The sequence below is a fragment of the Micrasema longulum genome, unplaced genomic scaffold, assembly GCF_059751315.1.
Source record: "Micrasema longulum isolate JH-2025_06_02 unplaced genomic scaffold, ASM5975131v1 h1tg000225l, whole genome shotgun sequence".
NCBI lineage: Eukaryota > Metazoa > Arthropoda > Insecta > Trichoptera > Brachycentridae > Micrasema > Micrasema longulum.
The window spans coordinates 29,152-44,776 of NW_028277430.1; the positions used below are offsets into that span (position 1 = coordinate 29,152).

A 15,625-nucleotide genomic window follows, 5' to 3' on the forward strand; every position below is an offset into this window, starting at 1 on the left:
TTAAAATATTTCTTTGTTTTTATTTTAAAAAGCTTTAAAATTCTTTCTTGAAGTTGCCAGACGTGTATAACCGACTGGACCTATAAAAGGGCTACGGGTAGTAGCGAGAAGCTCCATTCACAGAGAGAGGGAAAGGGAAAAGACGTGTTCAGAAGATTGATTAGGATTAGAGAATCAACAATATTAAAAACAAATCTTTTTTTTTTTAAATTTGCCATGACCTGATAAAAACTGATGGTAGTGATCAAGGATATCCGAAAAATATTATATATATTTTTAAACAAAAAAAAAATCAATAAGATGTTCTTAAATGTTGTTCCATGTCTAATAATAATAATAATAATAATTATGGATAACTTATATAGCGCCATTTTCGTAATATAATACCTCAAGGGCGCTTTACAAAGTGATTATATAAAGATATAAATTTAATTTTAACTTTTTAATTTAAGAAAAATAATGTACTTTTTCATATTACTTTTCCACCACATGCTAAGAATTTATTCAAATGATTTAGAGAACAAGTGGGTTTTAAGTTTCTTCGGAAATATCACTTCACTCTCACAGTTTCGGATTTCTGCTGGGAGGGCATTCCATGCCGTAGGGCCTGCGACCGTAGACCTTAGCACAAGTATTTTCAAAATAAACACTAATTTAAAAAATATTATATTTAATAAGTTTTTTCATAACTTACGATGCCAACAAAGTTGATAAACAGAAAAATCAAAATGAAAAAGCTAAATAAATTGATATTTTGAAGAAATAACTCTGTTCCGATTTGAACATACTTTACATCAACGTCTGAATGTCGTCTTTTTCTCCGGTAGATAATTTCAAGCTTCTTTGAGTTGTTCTGAAATTAATTAAGAAAAACTTCAGAAAATTAATTCAGAAAGCTTGAAAACGCATCAAATCGCAGTAAACAGTAGGTTGGTCCCGAGAAATTGCAATAAAGAAATGAACCCGCCAAGCACTTGGGTGTGCAATTAAAAAATAAGAAATTGCACATTTGATCGCATGATCGCATTTCAGATAACATATTTTTGAATAAATATTTTCTTTCTTATGATTTAGTCAAATATGTAAATTTTGGGCCCATTTTCGAGTTGTAAATAATTCACTGTTAGAAAATAGATATCAAGTTGGGGTGGAGTGGGGTTCGAGCCTCGGACCTGTGGATCGTGGCAACCCACCACCACCCAAATCAATGCAAATGCACATCTTTGTGAAGGGGTATGAAAGTCTAGGCATTTATAGAGCTTATAACCTGTCACTTTATTTGATGAAATACTTAGACAAGTAAAATCAAGAGGCAGATTTATCATTGTGATTTAAAGACAAATGACAATGAATTTAGTTCAAAAGGCACAGTGAATTAAATGCCAAGAGTAATTTGGATTTAAAATTTAAATGCTAAGAGTCGAACCTTTAATTTTATCATGAAAAGATAATTTTTTTAAAACTATATAAATAGAAATATTAATGATTCAAAATTTCAATTAAAAAAATAATTATATGCTACCTTTGTACGGTCAAAATACCGGAGCCCTTTAAAACTATGATTCGTAATACAAATGCAGAGTCACTATGATTTGTAATTTAAATGCAAAGAGTCGCCATTATTTGTAATATAAATGCAAAGAGTCACTATGATTTAATGACAAAAGACACAATATTTTAAGCACAAAGTGGTACTATGATTTAACTTGACAGAAGAGGAAATTAATGTCAAGTTTAGCAAAACAGCAAGGAATTTACATATTGCAGAAACGAAAACAATAAAATAATGTTGTAACATTTTATTACACAACAAACAAAATGAAATCTCTTAACGCTAATTTCTTAACTAAGGTACAGTAGCCGGCAGTAAATAAAGGACATCAGGCTTAAGAAAGAGACTGCCGACTTTGTAGAGCGTCGTCTCTGTCCGATATCTGTATGAATGGCAAAGACAACGCTCTACAAAGCCGAAGTTAGCCGATTAGGCTGGCAGTCTCTTTAAGCCCGATGTCCTTTGTTCACTGCCGGCTACTGAATGCATGTAACACACAAATATTACACAATATATAAATATTTATATAGTATTACATGTCGCATCAAAGCCACGTTGGGGTCTACATCCACGGGGCACGAAAGGAATGCGGCAGAGTTGTGACGCTGCCAGGTTGAGTGTCAATAAAAATTGTAGTCTCGATATTCACAAATTATTATACTTTACAGTGAAGGGGACTAAATGTCATTATTTCTAAATTAAGTGAGATAAAATAACATAATACCATCGTAATATAAAATAAACATAACAGTATATTTCACAAGTATAAAAAAAATATTTATAATTGTACTAGTAATTCCCAAATTTACTTAGGTTCAGGGGAGAGTAAAAACAGTTTTTAATTTAGTAGAGAATTGCAGCGTTTTGATATATTTTTAAAGCAACACTGTACGAATATAGACACGAAGTTTTAGACGCATATACTGCCGTCATAAGAAAGAAGGACGCATCTAACATTTTTTTCGAAAACGAGTTAAATACATATTCATAATCAGGAAAAAATACGCAACTACTGGTATTTGAATCATCTTCTTAAAATAACCACAACCCTGTTATTTTCACTAATAAATGAGACTTAACTGCAAAAAGTCTTGAAGATTACTAAATATAAAAGGCTGTTCTGACTTATATAATTATAAAAGACTGATTAAAATACTTATTTTTTCTTCTATTCCGTTTTTAAAAACATCTGAAATGAATGTACCTACTCGTATTCAATAAAATTTAAGATCTGCTGGTAATTTGAAGTTAATTTATTATTAGGTCGGCGTTACTAGTTTGAAAAGCAGTAAATGGCCAGTAACGTCTATTTTATTTAGTTGAGTAGACTCAATTGGCATATTAACACTAAGAAAGAAAGACATTTACTTAATTGTGCGCATATTTTGTTAATTAAAAAAAAAGATTTTATTTTGTACTAGGTCAGTATGTATATATACATACATGTAATTTTTAAACTTTTTCAATTTTCTTTCCCAGATTGCATAATGTAAACATTATTTTGAATTTATTTCCATGCCTAGTATTCTGTTTATTTTGTTATTTTCAAGTATTTTTCATACCCTTTTTAATTTGTAGTATATCATAATTTTAATTTTTCTGCTTTTGTAAATAATATTATAGTTTAAAATTTAAAAACGTCTTTAAATAAATTTGTTATCTGTATGTCCCTAAATGAGTTTTTTTAAAAAAAAACTCCTTGGGAATATTGTATATAATTATGTATAATATGTTTTCAATTTAATAAAAAATAAATAAATTACTAAATGAAAAGGGCATTTCTAGCTAGAAACGTCTTTTCATTGCAGTATAACATATTTTCTTGTATTTTTTTTTACTAACAAGAAAATGAAAATTTTTATATTTATAATGTAAAATTGATTAAAATTAATATATATATTCCGTTAGAGCAAACCATAATGGATACTGTCGCATAATATACTTAATTTTTGTAGTATTTTTCACACAGCAAATTTTTCAACCTCCGAGTTACAAAATAATTATTTTCTCCGTTTTTTGTTTTATGTAGAAACGTCCGTCTTTCTTATGACGGCAGTATAGATTACACCGGTCAACATGATTTTTGTCTCTAGAGTATCAATAGGCAATTAATGCAGTTTTTTATCCTGTTTTCAAATATGTATTCGGAATTTCTCAATCACCGGCAGAATTTCGTCAAAGCCATGGACAATACTCCCGGTTTCATGCACCTCAAACAGAAGTTTCCTAAAATTAGTGATGCAAAAATTAAAGAAGGAATATTTGTGGGTCCACAAATACGATCACTAATTCATGATGAAAAGTTTGAGGAACTATTGAATCCACCGAAGAATGCAGCTTGGCAAGCATTTCGAACGGTTACTCGTAGTTTCTAGGTAAGTCAGAATGTTTGAATATCGAGCAGTTAAGAATGCAAAAAGTATAAAAAATAAATAAATTATATATGCATGTTTCTTGGAAAATTTGGGTGAGTGAGAAAAACCGATATCATATTTGAATTTAGGAGAAAAATACTATTAGAATCACATATTTTTCTTTTTGAGACAAAAAACTAGTTTTTTTTTTGGTGTGGTGTTATTTTAAGAGAAAAAGCTAAAATATCATTTTTTACCGTTTGTCGACTTCAGAGTTTTACAAGTTAGGGTGACGATACATCGATCATCTTTTACATAACATTGTGATTAGTCTTACGCTTCGTATGTCAGTCTAGGAATAATAGAAAATTGCAGTCTATAATTACATTTTAATAATACATTTCATGGTTATTCAAATGAACAACCGAAATGTGAACAATATATGGGAATTACATTAAATTAATATAATTGAATACCAAGGAGAGTTGGTATCTTCAAGCAATCGCAAGAAACGCATTGTGGAAATAGCAGGATTCGCAATCATAATCGCAAGATTCGCCGCAAGATGGGTTATGATTACACAAGAAACGAAGAAAAATAAAATGAAAACAAAATTAGATGAAGACAAAATGAAATGAAGGAAAAATAAAATAAAGACAAAATGAAATGAAGGAAAAATAAAATAAAGACAAAATGAAATGAAAACAAAATGAAGTGAAGACATTATAATATGTCAGCAAAATTAAATGAAGAGAAAATAAAATGCGAGCAAAAGGAAATAAGACAAAAAGAAATGAAGACAAAATGAAATGAAGACAAAATGAAATGAAGACAAAGTGAAGTGAAGAATGTCACGCAGTGACTTGGGATAGTCAGTGTGAATAAATTATTATATAAATTATGAAAAACAATATTTGTAAAAACAGTCATTCATTATATAATAATTGTAATTATAAAAATGAATGTTTGTAAAATATATCTATCATAGTTAATTAAACATTAAAAGTATTTATTTCATTACACAGATTAAAATTTGTAAAATAGGGAAATTGATAGTTGTAAAAATGACATGCTAAATCTTGAAATATATTATTAAAACAAAGATACAAAAAACGAGACATAAAAAATAAATATCTCGATAGTCTTGTAAAATAAATCATAACTCAGTAAAATCGCATGCATCAATATATTTTTTTACACTCCTTAATCATTTTTTAAAATAGCGTAGAAAGACGAAATATTACAAATACAGTCCTGTTTTACAAATTTAAGTATTCCGAATAAGACACATTTAGTATTGAATGAAAAAAGTATATTTTTACATATAAATTTTAGAAATCGTATTGTATAATGTTGAGTCTAGCTCAACATAGGCGTGGTGAGGGATGTAAATGTCACATCCATGCGAATATTGCAAATCTGCAAAATGTCAACCAGGTGTCTGAAACATATCGATGCCAAAAAAGACTCGAGTTAAATATACAACTTTTCTCAGAATTTTATGCTGCATTGTATGAGCCGACACCCACGAATATTAGACGCAAATTTTGGCGCTTATGTCAAAAAGCCTCTTTTACGACGTTCATAAAATCAATAGATTATCGTATAAAATTCGACATCACATTTTTTTTGTTGATAAATGCCAGAATTACAATTTCCGCATGGACCTGACAATATATAGTCACTTGAAGTATTAACATAAAACTTAATAATAAAGATATATGTTCATTTAACTAAATCTTCTATTAACAATGTACCCATAGGGCAGTAAAATGTATTTATTCAATATGAAAAATTATTAGAAACTATATCCGTTGGATAGAAAAATGACAATTAATACAAATTAAGTAATATTTAATAAATATTACGTAATTGCGTTAATTTAGTACATAAGTTTCAAAAGTACCAACGGTTCAAATACAAGCTAAAATAACCTAGATATTTTCAAGCGGTTCAAGCCTGAAGCAGTTTATCTAATAAATAAAAGAGGAAAAGGATAATTTGGTTAAAAACATGATTTTTCATGCGAGTTGTAGAGACATTAATGTAGAGATTGAGAGCCAGGAGAGTTGAATCGACATTTGAGCCGTTTTTGGCCAAATGGTTACTAAATACAGAAAGTAAAAAAAAACAACAACCGCGCGTTACGGCGCTGCGTAGTCAATACACAAGGAAAAAATGAGTGATTTTAAACCGGAAAAAATGGAATATTCAAAGGCAATTGCTTCAATAGTTTTTAGTTGAAATCAAAAGCGATAATATTTTTTTTCTAAAAACATAAAAAAACCATTGGGTGACGTTCACAGCTCTAACAAAGAGGCCGCCCCTAACAAAGGCTCGAAAGCAACTGCGCAACTGGCGCACTGAGGCAGTGGTACAGGTTACTGGTCTACGAGACGCATGAATTTGTCTCTCTCGTTCGCGAATATACCAATAGCATCGAGAGTGAGACGCGAAGAGTTTTGGACAACCGTATATTCGGTACTCTTATTATGACACATTGGTAATCTTTTGAATGGATTACAGATTCATCTCCGATTTGTTACAAAATGCTTTTTCTGTGCCCAATCATTATTTGATATATTACAATTGATACATAAACGTATAGCTGAGAGATACCAAAAATCTTAACCCGGCTTTTGAAATATTTATAGAGATATTAAAGTTATTAGATGCAATGTGTGCGGCTACACATCACCGGGAAGGGAGAGTTAATCATGTCATTTCACAAAGTAAATACTGGAAAAAGTTCCAAAATATTTCTCTACATATCTGAAACTTGTGAAATAAATTTGTATGTTGTCTAAAAAACAATGCGATTATTTATTTCATATTATGTTTTTATGCAAAAAATTTATATTAGAATCAAGAGTTTAGAATAAAATAAATAGACATCTTAAATCTCAACAATGTTTAAATATGTCCAAATGCTTGCAGACTGGCTGGATTTTCTCCCTAGGGAGTTGTTCATATTTAAATTTATTTCAACAGAGGGAAAACGTTTTTAAGAAGGGAATATGGAAGTCTAGTCTAATATAAAGTCTATATTCCCTTCTCAAAAACGTTTTCCCTCTCTGTTGAAATAAATTTAAATATGAACAACTCCCTAGGGAGAAAATCCAGCCAGTCTGCAAGCATTTGGACATACTCAAACATTGTTGAATTACTACCTGGTAAAAGAAGAATAAAAATTGGAAAATTGTTTTCAGGCGTTGCCTAGTAGGTGATTTGGTACAGCCGGATGAATCTCACCCACGTGATAAAGGTTTCAGCTCTTTTACTTCACAAATGTCAACAGATGGAAGAGTTGAGGAAATGTGGATGTTCAAACATGGGCAGAATGGTGAATGTTACACAATGTGTAAAGTGGCCACTTAAGCCAGCCAATGACAGGTCATAAGCCCTGTAAATACCTAGACTACCATTCCATATTCCCTTCTCAAAAACGTTTTCCCTCTCTGTTGAAATAAATTTGAAAGTTGAAAAAAAAATCTTAAATCTCACTTTAAAATATTGAAAGCGCCAGCGCATGTCATTAAATAATTACAGATAAAAGTAAATAAAAATTAAATCTTTCAAAAGTCATACACAATTATGCGTAATTTTAAAAATTCATCAATATGTTCGTAAACATATTTTCGTGTGATTTTGTTAAATAAATTAATTAATTAAACGGGCAGTTCGGTGGAAGTAGAAGGCTTTTCCACATTATCATTTATTTTCATTATTAAGCCACTTTTGAGTCTTACTAATAATCCATTGCCGTAAAATGAAAAATTAGAATTTTTCCAGTACATTCCGCACTTGTACAGTTTAATATGAAATCGCAATACTAGATTGTCAAACAGAGTGAGGTTGATCGGCCGCGGGAAGAAGACAATGGCTCCTAATCTGTTATGGACAACACCGTCAAAGTACGCAGTGTTGTCGTCTAAGGTCACCGTGAATTTCTCTTCGTACGGACCGGAGAGATAGGAATTACATAGGTTGATGCGCGGCTCTATTTCCAGGGAATATATGGAAAAGGGCACAGATGGACCGTTGTACGTGAACTCCTCGCAAATTTCCAGTGGTGGACATTCTACAATAACACGCATATCGAGAATTTCATTGCGGCCGCTTCTCGAATGCACGCCACTCGCTAATTCGTCACATGTTGCATCTAAATTAATTTCTGAATTGCCCTCACCTGAAAATATCACGGGATAGTCTTGTCGGAAAGCTTTCAATTCTTCTTCATTCAGTCGGTCTAACCGAATAAGCGGTAATAGCTCGGATTTAATTAAAAACTTGTACACATTTTCTTCGTTTACTTCCAATCCTGATTTCAGTATTGAGTTTTTGGTCCATCTTAATACTGAGCATATCAAGTAGTCTTCGGGGCACAACGATCGATCATTTAAAAGAATAGATTTAATTGAGTCCGTTGATAAGTTTAAGAACTCGGCACTTTCGAAAACTTTTTTCGTATTATCTTCGATAAATGCCACGCAGTTGAGTTTAATTATTTGATTGTTGTACAGGGATCCCTTGTTGAAGATGTCGATCATATCTTTTACGCTGATTTTGTTGCTTAAGAATAGATTCTGGATGTATTCGCCGCATTTGATTTGGAGCTCTTGCATGTCGTAGAAGTGAGCGGCGATAAGGATGTTTTGGCACTGCGTTAAGTCTTGAATGGTGACGAGTCCGGTGTATGCGAAGTACACAATGGCTTTTATGATGTCAAATGGATATTCCGTGATTTTGATGACTCCGTCTTCAGCCCATTGGATGGCTGAGGCCCAAACTACGCTAGACAGGGTCAGAATGCACCGATGCGCTCTGAGACTATTCCTCTCTCCTTCATACTCCACTACTAACTCTAGATCGGAGTAGAGTCCTGTTTCTAGCAGGGCATGGGCTCTTTCCGAGGCAGAAGAAGATCTGATGGTATAATCTGTCGCCATGTTGGGTAGTAGTCAATGCATGGCTCGAGTGATGGTCTAGAAAAAATCAATTATTACATTTAAACTGTTTCCATGTCAATTTATGCATATTTGAAAAAATAAAAATACTCATTAGTAGACGTAAGATTATACATCCACTATCGAAATGCTAAAGTGTGCATGCAAATATACACAATAAAATGCCAAAATATGCACTATTAAAGAATAAACTAATCGCTGACAAGAAATATGAATTCTTTTATTGTTTACATCAAAAGGTAAAGTAAAATCAAAATACAGCAGATAGGAAATAGCGAAATCTCAGATATAATGAGGAAACATTAGTTGACATTTTAGTTTGCGGTTTTCTCCATACATTTATTCATTTTTATAACGAGCTTTTACTCGGACATACGGAAAAAAAAATTGTCAACAGATGAGCAAAAACTCTTCAATTGTTTAAAAACATCATTTTTGAAACAAGAACCTCAATAATGAAATCCAAATGGGGGACTAACTTATTGCCGATGCCACTGGGCATTGGGATTGGTTTACATTTATGATACTATGTAAGTGTCTAAGTACCTAATTGGTGTTTTCGCTGACAGCATTGACGAAGTATCACACATATGGTTGCAATCGCGTGTAAAAAATCTAAGCTTTGTGAACTTAGTAAGCGCAGGCTCGGCACCTCATTCTTGATTTGTAAACATGACTAATAACAAGCGTTTCAATTTTAGAAAAAGTGGCAATTATTTGTATAATAGAACGTAGCGCAAAATATGTTGAAGTGTGAAAAAAGATTTCTCTATCGTTATCACATTGTCAAAATTGTAAAAAAATAGGTATGTTTATTTATCCGAATTTGAAATTTAGAAACTGGTATTTTTGTAAGCATTTATTAAAATTTAAAATGGTGGCAATATGCAATGGCGATTGGATTTAAAAAAACTTTCTCTGGTATAACGAGTAATGCATATAACGAGCAAATTCGGTCGGTCCCGTCTTCCTCGTAATAACTTGTTCGACTGTACTTCATATTTGGGGCCATTTTTGAATGCATTGTAAATAACTCACTATTATTAGAATATGGAAATCAAGTTAGGTAAAGTGGGATTCTAACCTCGGACCTCTGATCTGTGAGTCGGCAACACTAGCCACATACTTCAAATTGTAATTCTTTTTAAATGGTTTTAATTTTTATTATTTTAATTTCTTTCCTTCTTTATCTTTTTTATCAACACCTGATGGTGCATAGGACAATGCATTGTCAAAATAAATGCAGCGTATTTCGATCTGCTTTTACTGGAAGGTAAGGTGATCAGTCTTACGCTTTAGGTGCCAGTCGGATCAATGGAATATTGCAGTGTTAAACCACTTCATAAACAAATATTTCATGACGACCTTTCCAGGATTCAAACCCAAGACTTTAAGCATGGTACATTACATTATACTCGTACAACATTATATTTATTTATTTTATTGGATAAACAGTACGTACAGAAATATTGACAATTTCTTTGTATATTGATGTAAGACACTCATGCACACACCAAAAAAATTGTTTACACTTAAGGCAATAATTTAAATTAAATTAAATATAACAAATGTTAAAGATAAGAAATGAAAAAATATGTATATAATAATAAAGTTCATTAAATATCTACTTCTCTCGATATGTCTATGATTTTTGACTAAAATTTACATATATTTTCATAAAAAATATCAGCCTCGGAAATCTATTGTTATATTGCTCGCATATTCTAAGTATTTTAGATTGTTTTAAATAACAACGTTTTGAGTATGTCCAAATGCTTGCAGACTGGCTGGATTTCCTCCCTAGGGAGTTATTTAGACCTAATTTTTTACACAATACTTCATAGTCCCTCGACTGGCGTCTGAGACATACGACTAATCATCTTAACTACACTTAACGTAAAATATAAGGAGACATATGACGGGATACATTGGGATTGATGTATGTACCAATAATTAATTAACACATTTTGTTTTTTTTTCCCTGCATGATCAGGAAAACAGGCATAAAGCCCACAAGTTCCCAATACAGAAGACAAAGTATTTATAGAGAGTATAGCAACATAGTAACGTTGGCAACAAACACAAATTAACCTATAATGACCATTAACAACTTCTTTTTTAATGTCTAGATTAGGGTTGCCATATTTCGCTAGGGTCTCGTCGGGACGTTCTGGAATGGGGATATGCAGCAACAAAAAAAGCAATTTTATAAGAAATATAGTAGATATGTTTTTCTTACATTTTTTTGGTGCTTCAATTTATATTTATATAATTTTTCTGACTTAATATTAACGCAATACTGCAATATTGATTCTACAGTCCATGGCAGCAGATGACATTTTTTATTGTTACTTTTTACTGGGCTTACATAAATTATATTACTTTTTTTCAATGTGGTTTTATGAGTAGGAATGAAAATTAAATACTCACTAAATTTAAAAATTTAAAAAAATATATATATTTCACAGAGCCTATTAACTTCCACTCTATCGAGGCAAGATGAGCTTCAATGAATTTCTTTAAATACATAAATTGCTGGAAGCATTTGCAACCATATTTACACATTCATAGTCAGTACGGCCGTAGAAATTTTATGTTGATTAACAGCATTGTACTGTGTAATTCTAAATCGGGACATTATAGGTTTCATCGGGACGTCGGGACAAAGGGCTCAATAACGGTGACAGTCCCGATATATTGAGACGGATGGCAACCCTAGTCTAGATTCCTCAAATATATCCAACCTCCATCCACATAGAATAAATGATTAAACGTTCGTTGAATTCTTGGTAGGGGTGAGTGGTAACCAATATTTGATTTAAAGATTGGCAAAACAATGGTTGGTGATGTTGTGTTCTTTTACTTGGTGCAGAAAAATTAATTTGTATGGTTAAGTTTGGTGCGTCTACGGATGAATGTATTATTTTATGCAGGTTAAGTATGTCTGATAAATTACGCCGGTTAGATAAACTAATTAAATAGAAATGTGTTAACTTATCATTGTATGTGTGTAAGGTGTCACTCAAACCATCTTGATTTGTAAGAGTCCGAAGTAATTTTATTTGGATAGCTTCAATCTATCAGAGTGAATTTTAAAATTAAGACCATCATTTGATGGAGGAGAACTCTAGAATACTTCGGCATAGAAATTTATACAGAGTGATGGGAATTAGTGGATTTTTGAATGATTTCGTTATTCTTTCGATTTAAATTACCATGAACGCAATCTGCGCAATATATGTACAAAAACAAACAAAAGTAATTGAAAAAAACATAATTATTGATATAATGTCAATGATTTGTTAAAAACATTAAGGTAAATGTTGTTAATTTAAGTACAAAGATTATTCGATTTGAGAAATATGAACGAATTAGTATAAAACATAACCTCAAAATGCTATTCATAAAAAGTACAATTTACACGGTAAAACATTGCGGTAAAGACAAATACTATTATTTGTTATGTATAGCTTTATTTTCTTTTATATTATAAACGATACGTTTGTAAAAATAAAACATTACACTAATTTCTAAACGTCAATTCAAACTTCGAAAAGTTCGATTCTAGATTTAAATCAACAAATAACAAATCGAATCTCAAAACAAAGCGAAGCCATGCCTTAAACATTATCGTAATTTTAAAATACTGGCGTATAAAGTTAAAATAAATGATAATAAAACATACAAAATAAGCATTGCCCAGTCTCTAAAATTTGTATAAATAAGGGAAATGTCAATTAAACCATTAGTTCTCAATATTTTGTTGTAAATTGCAAAACCGACACCGGGAGCGTGCCGGTCATTTTTAGTTCCACGCTTCGCCATCAGATTCTTACACTTCGGAATTTAATTTTACGCTTAATATGGAATGACAGCCCGTAAATTTTATTGAAAAATTTCGTATAGTATATTTTATAATTTATTTTATTACTTACGATTTACGAATCCATTTTCAATAACATTTGTTTTCACCTTCCTTCGACGTATGAGCGATTTCAGTCTTCTCCACAAGATGGCAGCACTGAAAATCGCGTACAATTTGACGTCAGTTGTTATTTCGGCTGTTCCGAGCCAAAGTTAAAGAAGCGTCACTATTTTGATTTCTTATTGGTCAAAATACGATAGAAAATTGTCGTTTTTAAACGTACTTCAGACATATTGTAGTGTTCGGCAGTATATGAATACAACGGAAAAAAGTAAGATAGCGATACTGCTATTGTCATTGCGATTTTTTGAGCGAGGAAACGAGATAGCGGATACTTTTTCAGTAGATAAGAGAGGAACGGATAATCAACAAGTGTTGCATTTATTAATTTATCGTGAAAAATATTCTTCTGGAAGATCATAACGCTATTTTATTTTATTTTGACTTATTTTTTTTTTATACACTGGAGTTTTTCAAGAATACTTTTTTCACAAGATTTCTTGGTATAAAATAGTAAAATAAACTTTGTTTACAAAAGATTAGCATATTATTATTTTTTTGAATTTATATTTACTACTTTCAATGCCCCTATTGCCGTCAAGAGCAACCTAAGTTTGTACAGTCAATTTGTCTGTCACGTTAATCAAATTTTCCCAATTCTGACCGTTGGAGTGATATTCCAAACGCTCTCGCGGCCGTAGAAAACACTTTTATCTCGCGTAATTTGAATGTAAATGCACGAGATAAAAGTGTTTTCTATGGCCGCGAAAACGCATCAGAATAGCACTACTGGGACTGTATTACTATAATATCTTGTTCTTGTTTATGGTTTATTTATAATAATGAAAAAAACCTAACTTGTATTATTATTATGGATAACTTATATAACGCCATTTTCGTAATATAATACCTCTAGGGCGCTTTACAAAGTGATTCTATATAAGTAAATAAATTTAATTTAAACTTTGAAAATGTGTAATTAAAATAAAACAATTTACTTTGTTGTCAGTAAACGTGACGCAGCATAAAAAGGCGCGACATACAGCTTTGAATTCGCAGTAAACTGGCATAGACAGTTAGCCTTTTTACTCTACTATGCGTTTTGCACGACAATGTTCCTGCGACAACGCTCATTTTTCGGAACATAATTTTAAAATAACATTCTGTGAAGCATCAATACATGAGTGGTCGCAGTGCACTCACACGTCATGCCCCCCGACTGCGCTTCTAACAAACATTGCGTACAAGTATGGTGCGGTGACGTAATATGTGCCATTTGTCTCATAGGGTGCGAAACTTCTAGTTTTTAGGTAATTTATAAAATTCGTATTTTAAACCATCGTAGAAGATTAAATTTATCCGACACCGACGTCGCGCGGACAAAGATTATAGCACCGTTATTTTTTGCTTAGTTAAAAATAAGAATAAAAACACGTGAAAACACCTCTTATATATTAATAGAAAATACTTAATTAACACACACACTACACATTGTACAGACCTTTCTTATTATTTTATCAAAGGATGAAGCAGGTAAATTAGAGCAGTAGGTAGCCTATAATTTTTAACAATTGGGTGTGAAATAACACTCATCTCACAATGAACAATACGGATCCTTTTTTGACCTCACTTGAAAGAGGGATCTGTGGGTAATTATTAATTATCCGTCCTTAATTATCGTCACAAAGGACCCTAATTAAACAAGGAAAACAAAAGTAAGGATCGGTAATACACGGACCCTCGGATCAAACCCAAATTGACCCAAATAAAAATATTATGACAACTGTCAATAATAAATGTTTTGTCAAAGCTCTATTGTTTTGTCTCTTATATTTGTAATTTGGCTTTATTTAAAATGTATTTGGTTTACTAATGGGTTTACCTTTATACATGGACAATGGTCCGTTCATTAATAATGAAAAAAATACTGTCAATAACCATAATAATATTAAAATATTGCACCTTAATTTATAAACCTTTTTTATAAAATGTATTGTCAAATAAAACACCGAAATAAATTTGAAAAATACGGACGGTTTTATTGAGGTACCTAGGTGTCAACAATATTTTGAGTTTGTCCAAATTTTTGTAGACAAGGACTGGATTCAACTCCCTGGGGAGCTGATAACATTAACATATTACAACAGAGATGAAGAACATTTCAGAAAAGGTAATATAGAAGTCTAGGCATCTACAGGGCTTATGACCTGTCATTGTCTGGTTTGAGTTTATCAACAATACCAAAATATTGTTGATAAATTCACCTGGTCCATGAAGAAGTATAGAAATTGAAAAAATAAAATTTTCAGGCGTTGCCTAGTATGTAGGTGAAATAATTCAATCACACGAATCTCATCCGCATAAATAAAGGTTTCAGCTCTTTAACTTCACAAACATAAACAGATGAAAGAATTGAAGGAATATACACCGCAAGACAAATAAATTTACGAGTTCTCAAAAAAAACTAAAATTGACATATAATGAATTATTCTTGATATTTAATTAGTTTTTTTTATATTGTTTGACATATGTGATGACTACTCGTTATTTCAAGGTTAAAATAAAAAATCTTACTCATGAATTGTACTTAGAAATTGCCATTATATATCAGGTATCAGATTACCCGAACCTTAGAGACCCATAACGGTTCATTTATGGTCGAGTGTTTGTGATGGAATAATAAAAGACATGTTATTTTTTAATTCATATTTAAGAAGTAGGTTTTTATCGCTTTATTTTAAATTAAAGTATTTTACATTTAAACATATTTATAACATTTAAAAATATTTAGTACTTAGTGAATTCACCTTTATTTTTTATAACATGT

The 15,625-nt window shown here is 31.4% G+C and overlaps 1 protein-coding gene across 4 annotated transcripts; it reads right to left on the bottom strand.

The window, feature by feature from the left end:
* Positions 1 to 653: 653 nt before the first annotated feature.
* LOC148283517 (BTB/POZ domain-containing protein 19-like) lies at positions 654 to 14,586 on the bottom strand. Of its 4 annotated transcripts, XM_088243695.1 has the most exons (4): positions 14,300 to 14,585; positions 12,809 to 12,894; positions 8,096 to 8,891; positions 654 to 853 (listed from the first exon to the last, which is right to left on the bottom strand). In XM_088243695.1, exons 3-4 carry the CDS (start codon positions 8,853 to 8,855, stop codon positions 834 to 836), a joined length of 780 nt encoding a protein of 259 aa, XP_088099821.1. In that variant the 5' UTR covers positions 8,856 to 8,891; positions 12,809 to 12,894; positions 14,300 to 14,585; the 3' UTR covers positions 654 to 833. The 4 variants fall into 4 exon arrangements, with proteins under 4 accessions (XP_088099821.1, XP_088099822.1, XP_088099823.1 ...); XM_088243696.1 differs by lacking the exon at positions 12,809 to 12,894 and having other exon boundaries at positions 14,300 to 14,586; XM_088243697.1 differs by lacking the exons at positions 12,809 to 12,894; positions 14,300 to 14,585 and adding an exon at positions 12,559 to 12,646.
* Between the last annotated feature and the right edge of the window lie 1,039 nt (positions 14,587 to 15,625).